Source organism: Anser anser (assembly GCF_964211835.1).
Source record: "Anser anser genome assembly, chromosome: 3".
Taxonomy (NCBI): Eukaryota; Metazoa; Chordata; class Aves; order Anseriformes; family Anatidae; genus Anser; species Anser anser.
The window spans coordinates 49,354,023-49,380,045 of record NC_139722.1 but is presented as its reverse complement, the minus strand read 5'-3'; the positions used below and the strand labels follow the sequence as shown (position 1 = coordinate 49,380,045).

Genomic DNA, 26,023 nt, shown 5'->3' with positions numbered 1-26,023 from the left:
TGGTGGCTGGCCACTCTGCACATGTTCTCAAACAGTAAATGTAGAGACTACCTTCCCTTTTAATATGGATGCTGTTACGGATGCATGGGACTGTGGCTAAAGCCACTGGATTTGGTCTGACAACTTTTTAAAAATGGTGATGTGCAAGCAATAAACACAACACACATTTAAAATCACAGAATTACAGACTGGTTTAGGGTGGAAGGGACCTCAAAGCCCACCCAGCTCCACCCCCCTGCCATGGGCAGGGACACCTCCCACCGGAGCAGGTTGCCCAAAGCCCCATCCAGCCTGGCCTTGAGCACCTCCAGGGATGGGGCATCCACAGCTTCTCTGGGCAGCCTGTGCCAGTGCCTCACCACCCCCTGAGTGAAGAATTTCTCCTCTTTCACTTTAAAGCCATTACCCCTTGCTCTCTCCCTACACCCCCTGACAGAGCCCCTCCCCGGCTTTCCTGTAGACCCCCTTTAGGCACTGGAAGGCTGCTCCTCGCCCCCTCCTCGCCCCGCCGGCCGTGCAGCAGGGCTGCGCTCCCCCTGCAGTAGCCCCAGCAGCGAGGCCCCGGGCCGGGCTGCCCTCCCGTGCGGGGCAGGAGGTACCCACACAGCGGCACCGTCACCGCAGCGAGCCCCGGGGCTGTGCTCCCGCGGCGGAGCCCGGCACCGGCAGCTCCCGTTACCGGCACGTCCCCTTCCCGGAGAAGTCGCGCTCGCCCTGCACCCCCCCCATCCCGGCTCCCTCCTGCCCACCCCCGGTCGCCGAGCCCCCTGCGGTCGCCCTCCCTCCCCCGGCGGGGCCGGCGGCACCGACCTCTCCGCAGGGCGGCGGCCCGCGCCCGAGCCCGCAGCAGGCAGCGCGCAGTAACCAAGGGCGACACGGGCGCCGCCATCTTCTCGGCGCGGCCTCGGCGGCTGGGGGGCGCGGGGAGCGCTGGGAAATGGAGTCCCGGGGCGAGGCGCCTGAGGGAGAGGCCGGTGGACCCGGCTGGGAGCAATTCTCACAGCTTAATGTCTTTTTGTCTTTTTTTTTTCTTTTTTTTTTTTTTGATGACTTCTAGTTTGTGTTATTTCCCTTTAAATTAGTGGGCCGTAAAATATAACGGAGAAATATTCCTGGTCAGAGTCATATCCCCTCTACGCACAGCTGTACAATCACTTTTATGCGTGTGAACATACATTTAAACTGCAACCGCAAGATGTATTAACGTAAAAGCAGATTTCCCAAACCTAGATGCTGACAGAGCCTCATATGGTCAGCCACAGTAAGGCTTCTCCTTGGGCAGAAGCACCTCAGGTGCCCATTTGGTGCCCTTGGGAGCTCCATGAAAGCGAGCAGGCATCCACATCTGGTAGGTAGCTGGCTACCTCGTCCACCCACTTGCATTTGGACTTTATATAAAGGTTTTTTAACAGAAAGACACGGTGCAAAAAAAAGTATACGCTGCCATGAAAGGGCACTGGCAGTCAGGAGTCATTCATCATAATATTTGCCTGTTTGCTAGCTGGCCCTCCATTCCTGTCAGAAACACACCAAAAGCGTGTTCTGAAGCATGTGGCTTCAATAGATGTTAACTACTGAGTGCACAAGAAAAAGATAAATAATGTCTTCTTGTGGTAAAAGCACAAATGAAAGACTTTCATTTATTTTTGGCTTTGCAACATCAGAACTCCTATAACTTATTCTAGAGTAAATTTCAGCGCAACATGAGAAAGTGAACGAGTCATTTTTATAGAACACTTCCAACAGTTTTTGTTTTAATAAGAGTATAGCAAAATATCACATCAAAGCACTAAAGAACTCATTGCAAACAAAAGTAAATTATGCTGAATTGTATTGCTAATTTTTAAAATAATGTTTATGATCTTGAAAATATTAACAGTGGTTGAAGTTATATTCTAACATGTTCAGCTGTTTTAAAATACATAGTTGCACCAGAGACATCTTCAATGTTATATACCTAATTAAGTGTTGAACTAAAATGCCAATTTATCACATCTTAAAAGAGCTGTTTTCAGTGCATTTTCTTTCATCTTTCCTTTATTGAGCATTTATTGGTTTTGACTCATTCTAGCACGTTACAGCTATCAACACCTGTGCCCATTTAGGAATGAATTTCAGTATAAACCATAGTGAAGTGAATAGACATTTCAAAGATGCATCGCAATTGTTGCAATATTTTTAGAATCTCAGACAAGGAAACAAACAACTTCAGTAAAAGTGATTTAAATAACAAATATCTTTATAAACAGCTTATCTCCTCCAGAACAAAGAATAAACAAGGCAACAAGAGCTGTTCTTTTTCTTCCATTATTAACTCGGATCACAATACGATTGGGTGAAATGTCAAGAATAATTGGAGAAAATGACAGCATAATCTTCAGCAAAAACATCTGATTTATTTAAATTGTCACTGTTTTTTTTTTCTTAACAGATTCTCTGTTTAACCTTGTTATCCAAGACAGCATATAAAAACTTCCCATTTGTGTCTGTTCAGACATCTTCTACCTAACTGAATAAACTCTCTGCAATGCTTCTGTACGTCACAAACTTTGAAATGCCATGATACACTCACTGTATTGCACACCCCAGGAACTGAATCTGTATTTGGCAAAATTGCACTTTGGTGGTAACCTAAAAGAACAGGAATTTGAAGAATACTTCTGTAGATTATTATGGTAGATGTCTTGTAGCAGACGGAGATGCATTCTGTAGGACATTTGTACATTTCATTCACTGTCTCTGTCCATTTACTCACCTCCAGAAAAGTAAAGTTTTAATGGTGTAGAAATTAGACTGATGCCTGTTTAACCCAGCCCCATTATTAGTCTGCCAGCTAACCAAAAGTATAGGTGGTCCTCAATCGGAAAAAGAAAAACAGGGGAATAATAAAAGGCCTCCTCTGGCCTCTGGAGGTATAAACTTCATTCCTTTCTAAAGACAGGTGTGCTCAACCCATGGGGATGTATGTGTCCAAGGATCTTTGTATCTCTTCCAGACCTCTGAAATCCTGCAGAAGCAGATCAGGGTTTACCCGCCTGCAAAGCTCCAAGATGTTCCCACCACAGGAATGTCTTGGGCTCCCATACATGTAGGTACTTTTGACCTAGGCCTGGTCATTCACCCTACTCTAGGAAAATGGATTTTGTGGCTTGTTTTCATCAACACAGTTTCCATCAAAAGCCACTCTTCTGGAGTTATGACAAAACTCTCTGGGATAAACTTGATTTTAGCCTTGTCTATTCTGACGGAAACAAATATGCAATTAATAGTCTGTGTTGCTTTTCAGATTAATTAAGCTGCAAAAATTTTCTCAGATTTATGGACTTAGAGCCATTTTTACCTGTCTGTCTGTTTACAGTTTGGATTTCAGTCAGCTCAAACAGCTGCTCTCGGAACAAGGGGTTCACAAAGCAAGTACTTGTGAGCTGTGAGCAGGTGGGTGCCATTTTAAAGAATAAGGAATCTAAAAGTATATACGCAGATCACCCCTGTTGAAAGGGACAATATCATGTAAAAAGAGAGAAGAGGAATTGAATATAATAGTTAATATATGTGTATATTACAAATTGTATTTATACATTAAATATTCTTATCTGGAAGGTAAGGGCTGAACGCAGATATCCAAAGACTTCAAAGCACTGGCTACTAGTGCAGGGATCAAGAAGTCATTTTTCCACATAAAGCATTGCACAATTAGTTCAATGCTTTTTTTTTTTTTTTTTGCCTTATCCTGAGTCAGCATTCCTCACAAATTCTGACAAAATATGCCTATGTTGACTAAAATCTGTTAACTTGGGCACTTGTCACAAGGCTAGAGAATTCCAGCTGGATAACAGAGCAATTTGGTTCCCTTTCCAGTTAAATGTATTTTTTTTCTTTTAAAAACAAACAAACAACAAACTACTTAAGAAGTATCACTGTACCAAATTTAAGAATTAATCATACATTAATACTTGCTTCTATGGAAGTGTGCCAGGAGACTGTGGTGTATTGCTACTTGAAGTTATGCCAGTAAATCTTTTGTCATAGCTGAATAAATAATGTGTAGTAACACATCCACGAGTACCTAACCTCCTGGTTGTTCCTCTGAATGCTTGATTTCTTGCAGATGATCTTTGGACTGACAAACACAGCTGACCTCTTTCCCTCCAGATTTGAAATTTGACTCAAAGTTCATGTCAGAAAAGGAATTAAACTTTCGTTTTGCATTTATGCTCACCTTTTCCATCCTGAGAGAAGAACCTCTGCAGCAAGCAGAAACAACTAAAGATAGTGTAAATCTCATAGTTCACAAAAAAATCTGAACCACAATTCAAAATAAACAAACACATTCTCTGAGGGGTAGAAGGAAACAAGGGAGCTCACAGGACTCTGATTTTCCCTGAACCTTCATTCCCTCCTCTTTGCCCCATTAGCCAGCCAGTGTGGCATACGTGCTTTCATGGTGGGGCTAGCCAGGTCTGAGGATTTCTAGCTGAATCCTGTTAAGATCATGGGAAAACAAAAAATCAACCAACAAAACAAAAAAACAGAGATGGGAGAACTTACCAAATGCCTGTAACCTCCTTACTTACCAATACTATTGACACATGGGCACTAAAACATTCACTCCCTGTCACTTGCCTCCATATGGCTCTCCACCACCAGTTGTCTCTGTTAGGAAAGGCAGACAGAACAATGCTGCTAAGACAGTATGCCGTGAGAAAAGCAGTCAGCTTAAGGCTCACTGTTAACAGTATTTACTCAGCGTGAGAACAAATTATACTCATCATTCATCGTATGCTCACCAACTTCCCAAGTGTGCAGTATTAGGCACTTTTTATTCTTTCGAATGCAAAATGAAACTGGATAGGCCATATATTATACTTAAGATCGTACCAGTGCTCTGCCGTATTTTCATGTTTACAGTCAGATGTGGTAGCAGAGGTTCTGTAACAAACAGAAGTGTATGCAGATGTGTGCATAAGTAATCTCAGTAGAATTCACGAGTTCTTCTTGCCTTGTTGCAAAACCAGTTTAATAACTAGTATAATTCAGGTGAGGCTTCTTTTCACTGCCGCTATTTAAAACTCTGTCAGCTTAATTTCTGTTTATAATTATAAAGTGAATAGTTGGCAGCTATTAGCAGAAAGAAAGGAAGTAAGGAAGATGCACTAGTAAGGGCGAGAATTACACTGGAGGAGTGATGAGCAAGAAATTCAGAGAAAAGTTACCAAGCAAACCACCTACTGCATTCTGGTTATGTGGATGGGCTATTTTTGTACCTTGGGTTCATGCCAGCCTCTCGATTATCTTTTTATTATCATAGACAACCTCTAACGAAACTTGCTGGATGTTAAATTTGGGTCTCTTGGGTGTGATTTGTGGGAATCTTGCCATTTGGCCTACTGCCTAGACACAAATTCTTAGAAAAAAAAAATGACTAGTTTTTCTACAGTCTCATTCTACCTGGATTGTAGTTGAGTGTACTCCAATAGAGTGTACTCGAACTCTTTCATAAGGAAGGTAGGAAAATCATATATCTATTTACTTATTGGAGGGGTAGGGGTACTGTTAGCAGATATGTAAATATATAAATAAAAATAAATCCGGAAAGTCTCTACAATGATAGAGTCATTTAGAAATATTAGCAGTGGGTTAACACAATTTCTGTTTACTGATGTCCTAGGTGCAGCAAGAAGGCAAAACTTTCCACTTCTTTTGGCAATGTTTCCTTTACAGTAACACACTATTTACTTGAGTCAGGTACAAAAGCAGCAGCGACTTTATGTCTTTGCAAGGAAGGATTCCATCACTCCCAATTCTCCCTTTCTCTGTTTTTTTAAACCTTTTTATCTTTCGTCAAGGTCCTAAAGTGCCACTTACGTTTTTCTGGGAACACAGTTTTCCTTTCTTACCCTTTATAAACGAAATGTGAGCAAACTCTTTGCTCTGTAAGCTATAACAACTGAAACAGTCTGTTATGCTACCATTAAATGCGTGTCATCTGTGAAAACTGAAGAATTTGCTGTTGCCAAAAGCCTTAACGCTGCTGCAGACCACATTGCCTTGCCACCTCGCTTAGAATCATTAGGGCTGGAAAAGACCTTCAAGATGATCTGGTCCAACCGTCCCCCTGCCACCAATGTCACCCACTGAACCATGTCCCTAAGCACCACTTCCAACCTTTCCTTGAACACCCGCAGGGACGGTGACGCCACCACTTCCCCAGGCAACCTGTTTCAGTGCATGACTGCTCTTCTGAGAAGAAATGTCTCCTCATTTCCAACCTAAACCTCCCCTGGCGCAACTTGAGGCCATTCCAGCTTGGGCCAGTGATCTTGGCTTTGTTTTCAAGGCAGGGCCTTTGCCGGGTCTCCAGTCTGGCCTGCACGGATCGTGCTGGCACCGCTCACCCAGGCTCTTGGCCTGGCTCCGGGCATTTCACATCTTGATTATGGCATGGCATTTTTCCTTTCTCTTGACGTGTGCGGCTTGGTCCAGGTCTGTCGGCAACGCTGTCCCAAACATCTTCGTATTCTTTCATCGTGCAAACTGTCCTATTGGGTTTCTCTATCGTTCTCCCCTCTGATAATAAAGCGGAAAACTAAACGTTGTTGTGCGTTTGTTACTGAGGTGTCGTTGCTAACCCAAATTGCCTCAGGACGCCAGGTTCACCGCCCTCTCCCCCTGTCACCCACACACCTGCACGCACCCTGAGCTCCCCAGCACCCCAATGGGGCCAGGCCCAGCACCTGACCTGTGCTACGCTCCTGGCTAATACGCCAACCTACCCTAGACCCCCCTCCCGTAGTGAACAGCGCTAAGGCCGGCGGGCGAGGAGCTGCACCTCACAGCTACCCGTTATTTTTGCTATATATCCCTAAAACCCCTCTTTGCCTTAAAACCCCACAGCCTGCGGGCGGGCCCGAGAAACCAAGCTCTGCCAGCCGCCGCGCACGCCGGGACTTGTAGTTCGGAAGGCGGGCGTAGCCAAAGAGCGGGCGTGCCAGGAGGACTACAACACCCAGGCTGCCTCGCGCGCGGGCGGCGGGCGCATCCGCCGGCGGCGGCGTGGGTGCGCGTTGCCGGGCAGGGGCGATAAGAGAGGCGGGCGGGCGGCAAAGACGGGGGCGGCCGTGGGGGAAGGGGGGGGGGGAGTAAGAGCGGCCCGCTCCGCCATGGCCGAGACGATCGCGGACACCCGGCGGCTGATCAGCAAGCCGCAGAACCTGAACGACGCCTACGGGCCGCCCAGCAACTTCCTGGAGATCGACGTGGGCAACCCGCAGACCGTGGGGGTGGGCCGCGGCCGCTTCACCACCTACGAGATCCGCGTCAAGGTGAGGGGAGCGGGGTCCGGGGGGCTGCGTGAGGGGAGGCAGGGATGGGACGTGTGGGCTGAGGCGGGTGGGACCCCCCCCGAGGCTCCAGCACCCTCAGCGGGTTGCAGGCAGTGGGTGACGGGGGCTGGGCTGCGTTAAAGCTAGGTGAAAAAGCACATAGGGGATAAGGGGGGTCCTGTCTGCTTTTGTGCCCCAAATTGGACATAAATAGGGCCGTTCTGTGCCCTGAGCTACCGAGCGCCTTCTCTCAGTGGTGTTGGATTCTTTCCTAGTCACAAGAGCCGCGTTTGCTGACCTGTCTCGGGCTGGTGGCCTTGAGCTTGAGGGAAAGCTGCGTGGAGTCATTGCTGTGTTCCCCAGGCTTGGCTTCTGCTTTCCTAAACAGACTGTGGAGGAGTGGGCAGAAAAACGCTTATCTATGGCACGGTCCTTGCCTCAGGCAGGCCCAAGGGCGTTCTTGTGGTCTATACCGCTGGGAATGAGGTGTGTTGAGAAAGATAACCTCTTACCGCTTGTTCTTCCTCTGTGCCTTGTGATTGAGCCTTGTGTGGCTGCACCCTGTCACAGCTGGCTGAAGCTGCCCGGTTATTACAGGTATTAAGAGAGGTGATGGGATCTCCCTGATCTCCTGCACGTGAGTTCTGCTAGTGGTGGACGTGCCTTCATGGCAGGGAATGCTTAGGCTGAGGTCTGCCTTCTTGACCATTAAAATTCTTCAGATTAAACTAAAACCCTGTGTGTATTTTCTGGTCCTAAAGGCCTACATTTTCGGCAGACCGTGCTTCTGCTTCAGCATGCAAAAATCAGCTGAGATCCAAAGCTACCAGAGAAGATAGCTCTCTAATTCTGATGCTCCCAAGCTGTCATGTTCCAGGAGCTATTCTCAGGTTTCAGGATGCATCTGTAGGGCAGAAAGAGGAAACTAAAATGGAATTGTAGCTTAGGTTTGGCCTCTGTGTGAGGACAGACTAGAACTAGACAACTTGTGTCACATTAAGCTGCTATTACCAGGACCCTAGCTGTCCACTTAGCAGCAAGAAGGGTGTAACTCTTTACTTTGCTGGGAGATATTTGTGTCTTAAATACCTGATGACTTTTACTTCCACGAGTCTGAGTGTTTGCAGTTGCAGGATCCAAGAAAGGTGATGCAAAAAAAGGGATCCTTGAGAATGAAAAAAAGGGATCCTTGAGAATGAAATGGAGCTTGCTGGGATTAGAAAAAAATAATAATAATTCCAACTGAAGTCCTTTAGGGGAAATGAAAGCAAAACCAGATTTCTGGACTGCAAATGGGTTCAAACTATCCTGTTTGGGGTAGAAAATACTCGATTGCTATTGTAGCGAATATCTCGAAGTGACCTTAACAAACACACGTTAATGATACTGTGACCTTCCTCTGTGTTTCTTTCTAATCCACTTACGATGTAAACATTGCTTCTTCTGTCTGCCTTGCATGCATGTGTACATTTGCATGCAGTGTTATCTCCTGTCATACAGGATCGTTCTCTTTGCAGTTGTACGCTACTGTATGCACAGCGCCTCCACGATGTATATGCTCACAGGTATCGTGAACTGTAGCAGTGGGTTTTGCTTCTGTATGCCAGAAGGCTACAGAGCAGGTACTGCAAGCCATGCAGAGTGATGTTCACTGTGTAAATTTGTGTCAATTATTTGCTTCTCAGCAGAGCACAGACCATATTGCTGAAGGGCAAATTTCAGCATGGGAGAAGAGTTTGAACTTAAGTTACTCTGGCGTTGTCTCTCTAAAAGGCAGGTCTTGTAGCACAATTTACTTGTTCAAGCGTGACAAGACAGGAGCCACCAACTGATCTCTGTGGTTTCACAGCTAGTTGTGGTCACGGCAAATAGCTGCTGATGATCCCAGCTTCCCCAGCTATGCTGGTAATGGCAGCAGAACAAATCTGACAAGATGGATCGACTTACCTGTGTCATATCTGGAAGGCTTTGTTTTAGATCAACACTAAAATGTCAGGTAGTGCAGAAACGGATGATGCAACTCCTGACAAGTTCTGGTAAAAGCCATTGGGCAGCCTTATGTCATGCCTGGAGATCACGTAGAGACAGAAACGCTGTCACAGAAGACACAGACTCGAGTTTGCATTGAAGCAATTAGACTTGTACCATTGTCATGGTGCTTCTGAACGTGGTTCAAAGGTCATTCCATCTTTATTGCTTTGTCCACGTCTCAAAGTTTAACTTCTCTTAGGAAGGCTGAGCGTGCAAGCAAACTCTCGAACTGATGTGTGATAACTAATATCTCGCTAAAGGTACTTGTGTAGAACACTGTGACGTTTCCCAAAAGCTTTCTGCTAGGACTGCAGCTGAAGCATACCTGCTGCTTGGAAGGCAACGAGTGGAGCAGCCTTGTGCTTGAGTTCTTGTGTCACTCTACTCTTCACCCTCAGGCTTGAAGAGCCTAATGGGGGACCCAAATGTCTTGAGAAGACTGCTTAGCTGCATGCTACTGCAAAAGAAGGTCAATCATGGTTCAGTACTGAGGAAAGGGTTTTCTCATAGCGTGTGTCTTTGTGCAGACTGTAAATGCATTGTTCTTTGACAACTCTCCCACGTGTGGTGCCGATAAATGTCTATGCAGTGGCTCCAGTGGGGCAGCTTACTTCACAGGTGGTCAGTTGCCAAATTTTTTTATTTCTTTAATTTTAAAGATTTGTTCACATAGCTATTGAAAACCTCCAGCAGAAGCTGCTGGGTGGAGTTGGCCGAAGTATTGACTTCTGAGCCTGCACTTGCATGAAGTGACACACTGTTCCCAGTGAGCTGGATTAGGTGAGGACAGAAAGCTTTCCGCTGCAGCAGTCAGCAGAAAGTGCTCAGTGTGGCAATAGGGGACCACAGTGCAGCTTCAGCTTGGCAGTAAGAATCAAATGTCTTGTTCGGTTTTGGTAAACGATGGAAAACACCGTCCTGTTGTTTAAGTGCGGTGCTAAAATAGCGAATCTGAGCGGGTCATGTTCTTGACAGGGTACTTGAGAATTTGCTTTCCATCAGCAGGACTAGGCAGTGAGTTTGTACCATTTGAAGGTATCTTTTGTGTGAGGGCTTAGGGCGAGCTAAAGAGGAGAACAATGCAGTTAGGGCATAAAGCTCAGAGTGTGTCTTCTAGACAAATAAAACTCAATGAAGTCATCATCTAAAGGTGTCTAGATGGTCACAATGTGGTGCTTGTGCAAAGGTTAAAACTGATAAAAGCAGATTGTCTGCTAAAGTAATATAGCAAACTAGTTCACTGCCCTTACCTCTAAAGGAGAAACGTGAGCTAACAGTTACGTTTAGAGTGGAAATAAGCTTGCGTGCCATGTGCTATTTCTCAGGAGTCCTTACTTGTTTTTTTGGGGAATGAGCAGCCTCTTCTCTAAGAGGGCAAAAGCTACCTCTAGAGGAGATTTTCCTCCCACTTGTTATGCCTTTTCAGGGTGGGCATGTCAGCACACTTGAGCAAAGCGAGGGAATACCTGTTACTACGTATGGACTGTAAGCTAGTTCGTCCTTCTGAATGCCAGGAAACAAAAGTAGAACAAATGGCAGCTGTTACATTACCATCTTAGAGCATACCTGAAGATACTACCAGACCTGTACTGCAGTTGAGAGCAGTACTATTCCCGGTAAGTGGGTCAGCAGGAATCTGTGCAGGAGCTTCAGTTGCTAAATCCCTTTAAGGGGACAAGACTTAAGCTTTACAACCTGTGATGCCAGCAATTGTGTGACACCACAGAACCATACACCCACTGTAAAAGCAGTGCCACAGGAGATGAGCATGCTGGTGAGTGTTGGCAAAGCATACAGATTAGCTAGGGGCTTTCTGCATTTGGAAAGACACCTGTTTATTAACACCACTTCATCAGTTACTGTTTCTGCAAAACTGACTTCTGTGCTGCCATCTGAATCAGGTCTGTCACTTGAAATAAAAGGTTAAATTTATCCATTTATGATTGGTGAGAACTTGTAGAGAAGTCATTAATACTCAAGCTGACAGCACTAAAATAAAGCATCTGTAATAAGAGCTACTAATCCAAGTATCCGAATTCCGTTAGTTAAAGCGAGGTCAAATAAAAAGCCTTTTGATTTCTTAATTCTGATCATTACTATTGAATTGCCTCTAATCAGCATGTTTAAACTCAGCACTAATGGCACACCTCAGCTTCATGAGGTTTCGCAGTTCAGTGGCTTGTCTTGTGTAGAAACCTAACGCCTTGCTGTTGTGCTTCCAGATGTGAAATGCATTACTAGGGTGGAACCCGTGCTCTGTGAGGCAGTGGTCGGCTTTCCTGTATGTTCTGCAGAAAGGCTTCTGTGGACCTGTGGGGTGCGTGGCTCTGGAGGCGAAATGTGGGGAAGGAAGTGAGCACAGGCTGTGAAGTGCTCACAGTGTTAAGAATAGTGTTGGGCTCAAAGGATTAGGGAAGTAAATCAAAGTACTGCTAAACTTCAGTTACTTTTGAAAGCCTGTTCTCATCTTAAGACATTTTTTTCAGGACCTAGCTCGATACAGTATTTGCATTTCAGCATGCTGATAGTAGTTCTGTGATCAATTCAATCCAGAGTAAGGTGCTTAATGAACTGAGAGTATAACTAGCTCAGAAAGCACTTGTCTTACGCATGGTGCTCTTGAGCTAGTGAGTGTGTCTCTGACATGCTTTGTCCTTGAGCAGTAGCAAATTTCCTGCCCTTGTGTTCAGCAGGGGCTAAAGTTGTAGACTTCTCCTGCCAAGCGAAGAATACTCTGCTGGTGCACTTAGTTCACTCCAGTGTTGTTCAGTTTTGCACTCTGTGGCGCTTGTGGCGGAGTAATGACTAAACACTGACTCAGGGTGGGTATGGTTAGGGATGCACAATCAGCAGGAGTTGTCTGTGGTACTGCAGGTCTTGCATCACACTGCAAGACGGTTCTAACTGCAGCTAATTATTCTTCTAATGCACTACTCTAGATACTTGTGGCTGTTCAGAATCCTCTTCAAAGAACAAAAATGCACTGATTCAGGTGACTTTCTGTTCTGCAGGTACTGCATCTGTACAAACATTAACTGCTCCCTTGAGCAATAGTTCAGAACAATATCTGACAGGCTTGCACATTCCCAGGATACTAACTAGGGAGAGCAAGAACTGGTACCTCTTGGATGAAATAAACTTCCAAAGCAAGGAGAGTAGACTTACAGCTCTATTCCATGTATTTGCTCTGAGCAGCTGATCTTTCTGTACAGCTTTTTGTTTCAACTAGACTCAGGAACCTAGTCCGAAGGTACTGAACTAGCTTGGTGTTGATGTCTGTTACTGTGTAAATAAAATAACCAAGTCTTTGAATAGCACTTCTTATTAGTATATTAGTTTAACTGGTGACTTGGACTCTTTTTTCTTTCTGCTTGTACAATGCAGGCCTTGATTGTCATGTATTAAGGGTGCACTCTAGTGCAGTGCTGAACAGACCAAATCAAACAGAACAATGGCTAATCTTTGTAGGACAAATGGCTGTGATCCAGGTAGGCATGTGATGCCAGAGGGGTTTTTTTGATACATCTTTATTTTTAGCTGGCTTGCCAAAAAAGTGTCAGCTTGAACTTTAGAACAGTCAGGGGTCTCCTGTTTTTCATCTGGCGAAATAAATAATACAGAGCAGACTTATGAGCTTTGAACTGTAGAGAAAGTATTTTCCTTAAAGTTTTTTTTTCCACTTGATATTGCAATGCCTGTTGTTCTGCTGAAGGCTGTTTCAGCAAGTACCTAATCCAGACGCCACGTGAAGCTACAGCACTCGGTCTGGAGTTGCTGCTGTAACTTGTTGATGTGAGAAGGATGGAGAAGCCCTGATCTTCTGGTCTTGACGTTATTTGTTGTAAATCCAGGCAATATTTGTTATAAAAACAAATATTGCAAACCATGGACAGGCCCATGTGCATGTTCTTCCAGTGACTTTTTCTTGAGAACCCAGCTCACAACCCCTGTTGTGGGAGCATCTGGCGTTCATAGCAGCAGCTTGTTGGCTTCATGACCAATCTTGAAAGTAGAACTGTAAATGTATAGCAGCTTTGCTCTGAAATTCATGGAAAATGAAGCTAGATGTTGTGGTTTTAAGCCACTTCTGTGTCTGCAAATAAAGTTTCAGGGACTCTTTGTATGGGCCTAAGTTGTAGCACCCCCTGAGGGTGGTAAATTGCTGAACAGGATCTTTACTGTGGCTGTGAGGTGGTTACTTAAGGATGTGACTATTACTTCTGGAGATACCAAGAGATTTTTTTGGCTACTTAAGTAACTAGTATGGGAGGAGATATGTTATCTGTTTCTTGTATGGCTATGCATATGTAGGGATACTAGACAGTCTGTAGCTCACAAAGCGCTTGAAAACTTTTGTAATAAAAACCATCAAGAGCACCAATGCACTGTGCTTTTTTCCTGCCCATTTGGCCTTAATCAATAGCTGTGAGCTAATGGTGCTAAAACAACTGAATATTCAGTCTTTCTCATCGAGAAATAAATAAGTTGGCCTTAGAGTAGGCCAAACCTGAGCGTAGGGCACTTTTACCTGGCAGTTGTGTAAAAGTAAAGGGACTGTCAAAAGGAATGCTTGAGATTTCAGAGGAGGCTCTGGCTTGCAAACCCTGAAATAACTACCTGGATTTACTAATTCTGGCTGGCTGGTATAAAAGCCTTTGCCTGAATTAGTTTGTTTTAAAGTGGGCTGCTGTTTTTAGCTTTGGCTTCTGAGGATGCAACCTTCAGAATAAGATATCACTAAGCAATCTTATTTTTCACCTAATGTTAGGGCTTATCCCACTTTGAACGTTTTGACTGTGGCACGCCGTAGTTCAGTTGTCCAGAACCTGCTTTGCAATTACTTTTTGCAATTACCTGGTTGCACTACTTTTAGGATTTTACTGTTTTAGTCTTCAGGTTGGAAACCATCCTAGGTCTGTGTCTCAGTACTGTGGAGTGAGAAGCTCTGCGGAGCTTGGTATAGCTTAAGTCAGCATTGTTCTTAACATCTGAGCTTATAAATCTGGTCAGGTTTCTTTAGGGTCTTAGTTTTTCTTGGCATGTAAGATGCCTTCAGCAGACTGGACTCCAAGCGGAAATAAGGGAAGGTTGTAGAAATAAACTTTGATCAAATGACTGATTTCTTAGAAAACATGTTAAAATCTTACATATTCCCTTTGAAGTACATAGCAGAGGCCTAAACTTGTACTGATTGAAGCCTAGAGCACGCTTGCTTTCGTTTTTCCTTTATATAATTGTAGGAAGCGAGGAGGTAGCTGCTTATTCCAAGTCTGGAAGGAAATGAACCACTGGCAAGGTGTCCGCAATAGCAGTGGGCTGCTGGAGAGTTGTTTTGCTGTACCAGAGGACAGCAGGCTCTTGCACGAAGAAAACCATAATATCTTTTTCTCTCTCCTGAATGCTACTTGCTGTAGTGCCGCGGAGCTCCCACTGGCAGACTGTAAATGTAAGCAAAGGGTGTAGTCCCTTGACAAAGATTGCAGCTCATATGGAGAGGTGGTAAGAAGCTTGAATTTAGCTTTTGAGAGTCAAGGCCGCAAACTCCTATCAAAAGTGAGCTGAGTGCTTTCTTTCACTCTATTTTAATGGAAATAGAGTTGTATCAAGGCTACCACAACCTACTTGAAAAGACAACATCAAAGTAGGTGCTATGGCAACAGAGCCGCTTTATTCTCAGTCTCTTAAAAGTGGGAGACACAGGCAATGCGGTGCTGCTGCTTAGTGTTACGTTGGCAGATGAAGAAATTAACCAAATTTACCTCAGACTGTCCTGGATGGCTGCAGTCATGGAGTTTCGGGAGTTGTTGGGGTGGTCTGGGCTGCGGAGATGTTCTGAGTCAGTCTCACGGACTGTCAGCGTGCTATTTGAAGGAACCCAAATGCTATTTCAGTTTATATCTGGAAACAAGCCCACAGGAGCAAGCCTGGCTGGATAATTTAATCTAATCTAGATAATGGAACACTTAAATGACTTGTTTCATAAACTAGAAGGCTATTCTGTGGTCATCCAAGCTGCTGTCTTGAACTGTCATTTGCTTCTGAGGCGACTTGGGAACCTCCTGAGCTTTGGAGTTAGACTTGTAGTTTGAATGTTACAGTAACATAAATGTAGATTTTGCCCTAAAATCTCTTTGGAGGCAACTACCGCTTCCTGCTACCATTTTAAATGCTAGCCAAATGACTTGATTCTAGAAACTTGCTTGGCATCTGAGTGGAGAAACGCAGGAGTGACTTAAGGGTTTGGGTGTCATCTTTAGTTCTTTAACTAGGTAAGTCAAAATCATCTTGACAGCAGTTCTGGCAATGCTTGTTCTGGTGTACTGGCTTGGCTGATAATTTATACTGCAGAAGAAATCTGTCTGCCCGTTGGACAGTGTCCAGAGAAAGCCTGAGGGGTGTGTACATAGTCTGGTACAGACCCAGTGGCATTTCTGTTGTCTTAGTGACTTTCTGTGTTTGGGGTTTTGAGCTTTACAAATCTCTGCAGAGCCAGTTTGTTGGTCCTTCTGCAGTAACGGTTTGCCTGCAGCCCTGACTAGTGACCTGCCTGTCTAACATATCAGGTAACGTGCAGTCCTTTCAGATTAAGGACTTGCATTCAAGCTAAGAGGCGTGACTTCAGACGAGGAAGTCGTTGAAAATGTTTTTGATTAAAGTGAGATTAATTATTACGCTGTAGAAGTCATAATTGCTACAGTAATTATGCTGAGTGAACTCTGATCCGGGGCTGTGCCAAACAGGATCATGAGCTTCATGACAGGCTTGCAGATCAGCCGGCCAGAAAATTGAGGATAATGCTGAATGAGTGTGAGGGAAGGTGTGTAAAAAAATGAAACTAGCCTGAAGTTTTGTTTCTCATTGTCGTCTCTGTTCCAGCAGGCAAGCACAGAGCTAATACCATGTTCAGAATAGCCACTGGCTCCTCAGTGGCTAAACAGGAATAACTCAACACAGAGCTGTAAAGGTGCTGCGTGGTCCTGATGCTGACACTACAGTAGGAACTGAAAGCTTCTGTTGGCATCTCAGTGTTGTCTTCTACAAAACTCGGCATGCTTCAGCAGCTGTCTGGCTTGCTGGCTGAAAATCATCTCTATGGTATATAGAGGTAGGGCATGCGGAAACCCCTCCTCACCAAAGAAAGTCTTCTCAAACAGGGTATTAACTTTCTAGTAGGAAAGGAATGTACAGTAACTTCAGATGTGGCTGTGTCCTGAGTTAAAGATAGGTACTTAAAATGTAAACAGATAATACTGCTAAGCAGTGTAAAACAGCTCTAAGAGCTGCATACCTGAAGGACACTGCTGTATCAGTACTCACTTCTAGAGGAAGGAGAACTGCTGCAATTTGAGCTTCAAGAAACATGGGGTTAAGAAATCGATCTCAACAGATAGCTCTGAACTCATATCCAGACCAAAGGACAGGGGGTGTGCTCTTTGCTTTAGCTGTAGCTGCCAGGTTGTGACTCGTAAGCCACTGAATGCGGTGCTAGCCTTCTAGCACAAGCTTCAGTTTGAACACTTCCTGTGATGGTCAAAATTGGAGAAGCTTTTTCACCTTAGAGGGAAAACAAGTCCTTTAACTGTCCTTTTCTCCTTGCTGGGCTAGCATGTCGAAAGTTCAAAAGGGAATGCAGGAGGTAAAATGAGCTCAGTTGGCACTTCTACCCCCACATTGTACCTGTAAGCCTGATATGTTGTTTAGAGATTAACTTTGTAGACCTCATGCCCAGAAGCATGAAAAGAGTTCCCGAAGACCTGGGAACTGGTGTTCTTTATCTGCTTTTATTCAGTTGTAATCCTTCTTGTAAGTAACTCGAGAGGAGAATGGAATATTTTCTGCAGGTGAGAGCCTGCGTGTTAAATATTGTGAAGGACTTTGTCTGAGATGCTGACAAAGAGTTGATGTTGTAATGTGGAAGGCTGAACTTTGGTTAAAAAGCCAACAGCTGAAATTGGAGAAAAATAATCCACTGCTTCACTTCTGGGAATCTCCTTCATGCACTCCTGGAGACCTAGCCTTATTCACTCTTGAGTAGAGTATGCTTATCCTCAAGATGAGTGTTTATAAGGCCTTACTTCTGACATAATAGTCCTAAGTGCAATTTTATTATGAGTCACTAGTACAATGAACAGTGTTTACGTGGCAAGGAGAACCTAAATACTTTTAAACATTTAGCAATATGAGGTTTCATAACAAAATAGTTCTATACTTCCCCTGTAAACTGTGGGCTAAATAGTACAATGTGAAAGTACCCAGCTAACCTTGCAAGTATTTTTGAACTGTGACAGCCAAAAGCTTGTTATTGACAGGCAGTAATACAATGGCCCATAGTCATAGGCCTGCTAGTGCAGGAGAGTGACTTGGCAATCGAACCCATCTTGAGCAGCCAAAACCGTCACTTGATAGCTTAAGCATAACAGCCTGCAAATGATATAATTCAGGGATATGCACTCAAACTGGGTCCAGAAGCTGAGTGGGATGGCTCACAACTTTAAAAAAAATAAAATAAAATAAAATAAAAATCTAGCTGAGAATAACTACTGTGCTTCTGCCAACAGAATAACTTTGTATAACCGTAGTCCAATGCGAACATCAGGGTGCTCCTAGAAAGTCTCCTTTCAAGGTGTACAGGACAAAGTCAGTGAATATGCAGTCTGACAGTAAGCTTTACTCTTACTGCTGGTTATGTATGGCACTTATGGACCCCTGGTCTTGCTCTTACTAGGTCACAACTGCTACATAAACTTTTTTTGTAACATTCTAGCCATTTTGCCATCACTATCTGAAATATAAATGTTGTTGAGGTCTTGGAACTTTCCTTTCCAGGAATATCATCAGAGGAGGGCTCTCTCCATGTCTGCTCATTATGTGCAGGTTACCAGAATGCTGTGCAGATGAAAGGCTCACAGTTAAGCAGTGTGAGACCCAGCTTACTTACGTAGCTTACACAGAGCTTTATCAGTATTCCTGTATCAAGTGTTTCTCAATACTGTTGTGTTGTTGCTTAAGTTGTGCTAACTTGTAATGTAATGTCTTGTTTCTTGCTCCAGGAAACTATCAAAGCTTGCTCATCTAATCAGTTGGTTATCTTTTTGTTTCCAGACAAATCTCCCTATCTTCAAATTGAAAGAATCTACAGTCAGAAGAAGGTACAGTGACTTTGAATGGCTAAGGAATGAACTAGAAAGAGAAAGCAAGGTGGGTGAACTGAAAGGTAAATAAAGTCTTTGTGTAGACATACAAACAGTACTGATACTGAAATGTTATCTGTATGTTATAAAGCATGTGTATCATACCAAGCAGATGTTGCAGTTGAAAACTTCCTGAGTTAAAATTGTGTCAGCCTTTCAGCAAGCATTAAATATACAGTGCTAGAGGCTGTTTGATGGCTTTGAGTTAATTCAGAGTTGAATAACTTGAATTCCAGAGCACCTGGTTGGAGTACCTCTTCTATGAAGAAGGGCTGAGAGCTGAGGATGTTCAGCCTGAAGAAAAGGCTCCAGGGGGGACCTCATTGCAGCTTTTCAATACTTAAAGAGGGCTTATGAAAAAGATGGAGAGCAACTTTTGCTTGGACAGACAATGACAGGACAAGGGGGAATGGTTTTAAACTAAAAGAGGGGAGGTTTAGATTAGGTGTTAAGAAATTCTTCACTTAGAGGGTGGTGAGGCACTAAAAGAGGTTGCCCAGAGAAGATCCCTTCCAACCTAAGCTGTTCTATGAATTCAGTTTACCAGTATGGGCGGATACTATTCTTATCTGGTCATGTTTTCTTACTTCACTAGGCATCGGAATGATGAGTTGAATCCTCTAAGAGGAAGATATGGCACAGGAATTGTGTAAACTTGCTTCCAGGCTGCACTTAAGGATGCTTTTCTAAATGTTTCAGGTTGTGGTACCACCTCTACCAGGAAAAGCTCTTCTTCGTCAGCTCCCCTTCCGAGGAGATGATGGCATATTTGACGATTCCTTTATAGAGGAAAGGAAACAGGCTCTTGAGCAATTCATAAACAAGTAAGTATTGGGTCTAGTTATGAGGAGACAAACCCAGAACAGAGCTCTGTAAAGCGGAATTAGAGCTGCTAAGCCTCCAACTATGGTAGCTGCACTAGGTTCAGAACAATAGAACTTTAACATAATCTCACAATAGGACACACTTAACATTGCTCATCCAGTGTTTGGTTTGGATATCTTAATGCTTACCTGAACAGCTGAAGTGAATGTTAGTGTTGTAGTTAATTTATGCAAATTACTACTAAAATTATAGCATTCAAAATAGTTCTACTTTTCACTTCTGAAAAGGTATCCTCCACTGGGTGAACAATGAAGCTTACAATGGGCTTACAGCAGTTTACTTTGATTGCAGATGTGAGGTATTATCAGGTTGTATAATGATGCACATTTTCTGTAATCATCATAAGAATCGTTCTGAAGATGTAGAAACGCTACTTGAGGTATGCATGTATATAGTTTGTGATAGACACTTTGGGCTTTGTCATTGACTTGCAAAGGGTGAGCAGACATAATAGTAACAAAGACTTACGTTTCTTGCTCTGCCACCTGACACTAACTACTCTCCAAATAAGTGACCCAAGCAGCTATTTTCATCTCTAACGATGTGGATCCAAATAGCAGGTCGGAAGGAATACTGTCACTACCTAGTTCCTCTAGCCTCTAGAGCCAACACTGTTCACACCAACTGGATTCTGGACTTTTCCCATCATAAGAGATTCAAGCTTGTCAGTTCCGCTTGCATTTTAATCTTGTGCATCAAGTTCTACTACACATTAATGCAGATATGCTTTTGTAGTAAGTGTGTTTTGAAGGCTGTATGACCAAGACAGTTATAACTGTAAAATACAACTTTTTAGCCATGCAAGCTTGGGACTGTACAGTTTAGAGGAAATGTACTTATTGGCATTGAGTCCAGCAATATGTGTGGGAAGAAGGATGTTTACATTCTAAAGCAGCTAATAGTGAAACCGTCAGCTTAACAAGAACATCTGAAAAACATCTCAGTACTGCTAATAGAAATGGTGAATTTGCTGGTATCAGTCTGAGTCTTACAGCAAGTAATACACTGATCTTGTGGCAGCGTGAAACTTCTTGGTCAACTTTCTCTCCTTCGAAAGACAGAAGTAGGCTGTTAATGTAGTTATCGATGTAGTGGCAGACTTGAGTACATCTGGACCAGGACTCTTCAGGCAGATCTCAGCTGTTCAAGGTCATCAGTTTATTCCAATGGCATGGACTACTTGAGCAAATATTACCAATTCAAGTTTAGAACCATGTAGCAGTTTTAAAGCTTATACCAAGTACTCTGGGTATTAGCAAACTTAAGTTGCACAAAATACTTTCTAGAGCATTCATTGCTGCATTCTCAGAGCTGGTCTTCATTCAAAGCTACAGAAACGTCCTTCAAATAACTGATACCACTATTCAGAAAAGGTCTTGGTGCACCAATGCCAGTTCTCAATATTCAGGAATGCTGAGATGAGAATGCTGAGAAATGCTTGTTGAGACACTGTCCCTCTAGATGTAGCATCTAGGCAACTAAAACACAGCAGTGCAGCTTACTTGTCAGCTCTCTTGGGCCAGCCTGCTGGCCAAAACTGTTAATGCTTAGTGCCATTTGCAGGGGAAGCTACGCCGAAAAAGTCTGCCTGAACCTGACTTAGGGATACGTGAGAACTTTGAAAGTGTGGTCACCTTAGTGAAGAATACTGAGGAAAAGCTGATCCAAAATGAGGTACTCCTGTGAAACCAAGAGCTGGATCTGAGATCAGATATAGTGCAGCAATTCAGCAACCAATTTGCAAGCTTTCCTAACAGGGAAAGGAAATCTACTGCTGCCTCTTCCTGTCCTGTCTGTCTTGTACTTCAAGGCAAGCAACTGTAGTTGAGTGGGAGTAAGAAATTCAAACTACCTACTCCAGGCTGTCTTGCGAACCAGTGTTTTTAGGCTGCTGCTCATTTACTTGAACCTGTCAAGGTTGATAGGCTTTATGGCTGCACTTGAAATACTCTGTCAGGGCTGAGTAGGAGAGCTCTGCTTCCTTGTTAAAGGATGCCCTCAATGACAAGTGAGCGGTGACAAGTTGATCCCTCCTATGGTGAGGTAAGCACTAGTAGGTGGAGATATGGAGGAGATGCACAGAAGTGCTTGAAAGTACTGATACTGAGCCCCTGGAGTTGACGATGTGTTACACTTACTCCTAAGCTTCCACTTAGAGCAGATGTGTTCTGATATGTGTGGAAGTCGTAAGGTTGATGCAGGCGGTCCTGGGGAGGAAGGGGGTGGTGGTGTATGGGGGGGACTTTCTCACTTAAAGGGGGAGGCCTGTATTGACTGAACTGATGCAGCTCTTTACAGATTGCTTCTAGGCTTTCATACCCATAAGCGATCAGTTTCCAGGGATTCTGGTTCTCTTCAATTCTTACATACATAGAGGGCTACAAGGTCTCTTAAGGGGTTAAATGCTAAACCTTGTGGTTTTCTTCCAAGCTTGGGAACACTTAATTCAGTTTAAGCTCCTTTACTGATAAAAGACAGTGGCTCAGTGTAGTCTGTCTGGAACAAAAATACCTCTGGTAGAGGAGCTGTTTTCTTCTGGAGCAGACAAGCTCACTTTCCCCCATGTTTCATATCTAAAGGCATTATCAGTTAACAGAATAGTCAAATCTAGTACCCTTCAGTTGAGCATTGGTTCTGCTTGTGCATGTTGGGAATATTAACCATGGTAAGTCACTTTTAAATCATGTCAGGGCCTTCACAAGACCTTCACACCCCCTGGTGGAATAACTCCTTAACTCTGCTTGGGCTAGCAAAACTGAACTAGACTGAGAATTGGTGGGCTAAGCTGCCTTTAGAGAGGTGTTCTGTGTCAAAGGCATCAAGACCAATAAAATTGTCTTGGCTTAACTCTAGATTTCCGAATGCTAGGATGGTTGCTTTGATAGTCCCCTCAATTGCAGCTAACAGATGACATGCATCTTTGTGATCGGAAGTGATTCAGAGTTCTTATGGACTGACTTAATGCAGGGGAGAATGTCAAGTCTTTCTGCCAGACGTCATTCTTGTCACCAACAATAAACTGGAAGTAGATCCCTGCCTAAGTGCAGACCCACAGGTTGTTGGTATAAAAACCTTGCTGTACTGGCAAGCTGCAAGTAGACTCAATTTGTTAACACTAATGCTTTTTTTTTTCCCCTCTAGGGTTGCAGGCCATCCACTGGCACAGAATGAGCGCTGTCTTCACATGTTCTTACAAGATGAAGTAATAGACAAAAACTACACACCATCCAAAATAAGACATACTTGAGTTTTTGAAATAATCCTTCCAAACATTAGTGGTTCTTATGCTTGGTTTTAAAAGGTTATAGTTTGTCTTAGCATGCAGAGGATACAGACACAAAGTCTCCACTAACATCAGTACACTGCTTGGTCTTTGCATATACTTTATAGCATTAAAGAATTCACTTGTATTTTAGCTAAATCCCTCTGAACCTTTGATTTAAGAGTATTATACTATGAGACCATCCACCCCTTGCAGCATCTCTCAGACCTTTCCACTCTTATTTGCAATGATTTAACAATGTTTACTGACTTGGCCTTACTTGAACTTGCACAGTTGTAGTGTCACGTGTTCACTTGTATATGACTAAACTGCTATGCTTTCTGAGGTAGTCATCTGTCTGAACTTCTGTAGAAAGACTGCTTTCTTTCTGATACCCTGTGTGAGATACACTTATGCAATTGTCTTCGAGCTTGTAAAACACTTTATACTGAAGCAATGAGGGAATTATCTTTATATTCTGTAAGGAAAAAAAAATCAAATTTATATACTAAAATAACTTGTCTAAAGTTTTGAAATAAAAGTGAAAATGCACTTCACATGTTTGTCACTCCTGACCTTAAGTGTGGGGTATCTAATGATTTCTGAGGAGCAGGGACTTGCCTAAACTAAGTCAAGTGGTGTTTCAGCAGTGCTGTGATGCTCTTCTGCAATGCAGTGTTTTGCCACTAAAAGCCATCACTAAATACTGTTTGATGCTGGCACTCACTGATCGTGTTATTCAACATATAAAGATATTAAAGCTCGCTCTGGTGTTGTGAACCCGAAGCTGCAACCCCATACATGGTTGGCAGTCAACAGCTATGTGGCTCCAATAAGTTGGGAGAAGAGTAGCCCTCTACTTGGTATGAGAAGCCTCAATCTAGCTTCAATTATCATATGAAAATTATACCATCTTATGGAGAAAGGAATGCTGCCAATATTCTGTAATAGAATTCTAAGTCCTATAGCTGAGCATTAAAGTAGAATAAATGTTATCAGGGATGTGAAGTCATGCAAGCCTGCTATAAAATGTAATCACAGATCACTTCCCTGGCTGTTAAGGGGAGGCTGTAGCATTGTGCTTGTGGGCCACAGGTCCAATGCAGGCTGTGGACTCCTGAACTCATGTTCACAAGCGATGTTGCTGAAGTATTCCTTCTTCTGAGATGTTTGTATGGCTAGAGAAGCTTTTTTCAGTGATCCCAAATTTGATGAGGGAGTTACCAGTTCAAAAACACTAATGGCAATCTGATCCAGTGTGCTGTGCTCTTCATAACAGTGCATGTTCTAAGCAACTTCAGTGCATGTTGGCTTAGGCTTGGCTCTGCTACTGCTTTGTCCTGTTAAATATATATATTCTTTCCTATCACTGTGTAGACAACATGCTACAAACTTACAAAGTTACCAGTTTTCTTTAAATGAGACCGTTAATCTCACTTTAAACTTCCCCTATGTCATTTGTATGGAATTCTGGATGTGAAAGTTTGAACTGACGAACACTGGTGGGCTGACTGAATTATGTGCGGTATTAATGAAGCGTTCTATCTTTTGGCTGCAATAAAAAAAGAGTTTGTTTCTCAGTTTATCAGCAGAGGTGATTTGGGTGCTCACAACCAAGTGCAATCTTTGTTTTTGGACTTTGGAGTGGGAAGGAAATACAATGGACACCGGTGGCACAGCTCTGGGTTGCAGGTGGGCTGTGTAAGTTTTGGTCGCTGGTTCCATGGGCAGGGCTGCAGGATAAATTCAACACAGCCTTTGTTACGTATGAGGGGGCGAAGACCAGTTATTTGAGCATCAAACTGTTCAGTATAGCTTTTCAGTAAGTTTTTGATAATACAAAATAATCAATTCTAAAACTCCCTGTGCTTGTTGAATCATACTTAAAAGCTGAATTACTCTCAGAGAAGGGACAGGAAGGACTAAATGTATATGAAGTTTTATTGATTTAGGTTTAGATACGTAGTAAGGTGTTCTTTTTCCTTTCTCAAATGTTCTATTTTATGTGAGAAGCTTGTTTCTGAAATCAAAGTAAGTGTCCTGTCATATGCCTGAAAGATGATGACACAACCTGTATCATCTGCTGTGGAAAAAGGAATTAAGCTAAAGAGGGGAAAAAAAAAAACGCATACTTGATGTCAAAGTAGATTCTCCTTTTCATATTTCTGAAGTGCAGTGAGAAGTTGGCAGTGTTAACCTCTAAGTGTGACAGGATCTGGGATTCAGTGAACATCTGCACTGGCTTCTGGGAGTTCACCCGGGCTTCAGTCCTTCAAGGCTAACCAGAGACCCTAAATCTGGTATAGCATAACTGGTTCTGCTGCTGTGCAGTCTGTAGTTCTGGGAGGAAGACCTGGTCTGAGATCAGCCGTGCCTAAACTACAGGCATCTGGGCATGATTCCAAGCTTGAGTCTGCTGTGCAGATGGGCTGGGTCCTACTAAGATGAGAGAGGGGTGTGCACCCATTGCCCTGCCTAATTTGCAACCAAGTTAAAGCTCATAAACTGAATTATCACGAGGGTGGGAAGCCACAAATGTTTTCTCTTTAGTGTAGAGCAGAAAACAGTTGAAGCCCAGTAAGTTATCAATGCAGTAAGAACTCATCATCAAGCGTTGGTTTCTTTTTAAGATCAGATTCACCACACCCTATGGTAAACACATTCTCAAGCACTCCATGCTGGTTTGTATAGAAGGTGTCTCAAAGTCCTGTAGTCCATGCTTTATCTCACCTGACTCATCAAAAGACTGGTCTCGCATACTTAATGGTCCCGCTGTCTTGGAAAGAACGGAAGGTGAGACCTGTCGGACTGAGCAAGTGGAAGAGAGATGGGGTGAAAACTTCGACCTCTAAAATAGGAGTTTTGTGCTTGGAGTCCGTGGAGCTAGGATTTCACTCGTGGTCTGTGTTCCTTGACACCAACAAACAATGAGCCATGGATATAGCCTGTACATTTCCACTTGTCACTTTAACGTCCGTACTCTTCGGTCACTCACTGCCTTATGAACAATATGTTTTATTTTCTTTCTGTTGCCAGCTTCTTCCTGAGCCCAGGGAGTTGCTTACCCCTTTCTTTGGTTTGAAATATAACTGGACACCTTAATAAAACTTCAGAATCTTTTTAATTGAAGCAGTGTTTTTGTACTCATCACCCATTGTGAGATGCACAACTCACAGATACCAAAAACTGAATAACTCAATACTAAATAACGGAACAGAAGACATATACTAGGTTAGACATCGAATCTGTTTAGAATTATGTGCCAGAAAAAGCTCTGTGTCAGCTCCTTGAGAAGGAAATGTTAGAAACCTTGCAGTAAATGTGTATGAAAT

The 26,023-nt window shown here is 43.4% G+C and overlaps 2 protein-coding genes across 3 annotated transcripts in view; one reads left to right on the top strand and one right to left on the bottom strand.

Moving 5' to 3' along the window:
- AFG1L (AFG1 like ATPase) overlaps nt 1-1,324 on the bottom strand; it is a 70,047-nt gene extending 68,723 nt beyond the window's left edge. The window contains exon 1 of one of the 2 annotated variants that reach the window (XM_083830192.1): nt 811-1,324. In XM_083830192.1, the coding sequence (XP_083686318.1) occupies nt 811-889 (79 nt within the window). In that variant the 5' untranslated portion in view covers nt 890-1,324. The remainder of the gene's footprint in view (nt 1-810) is intronic. The other variant, XM_083830191.1, reaches the window with a different exon arrangement.
- A 5,684-nt stretch (nt 1,325-7,008) lies between these two features.
- On the top strand, nt 7,009-25,815 carry SNX3 (sorting nexin 3). The gene is made up of 4 exons (XM_083830194.1): nt 7,009-7,322; nt 18,456-18,551; nt 19,244-19,368; nt 22,571-25,815. The coding sequence occupies exons 1-4, from the start codon at nt 7,161-7,163 to the stop codon at nt 22,674-22,676; spliced, it is 489 nt and encodes a 162-aa protein (XP_083686320.1). The 5' UTR covers nt 7,009-7,160; the 3' UTR covers nt 22,677-25,815.
- The last annotated feature ends 208 nt before the right edge of the window (nt 25,816-26,023 follow it).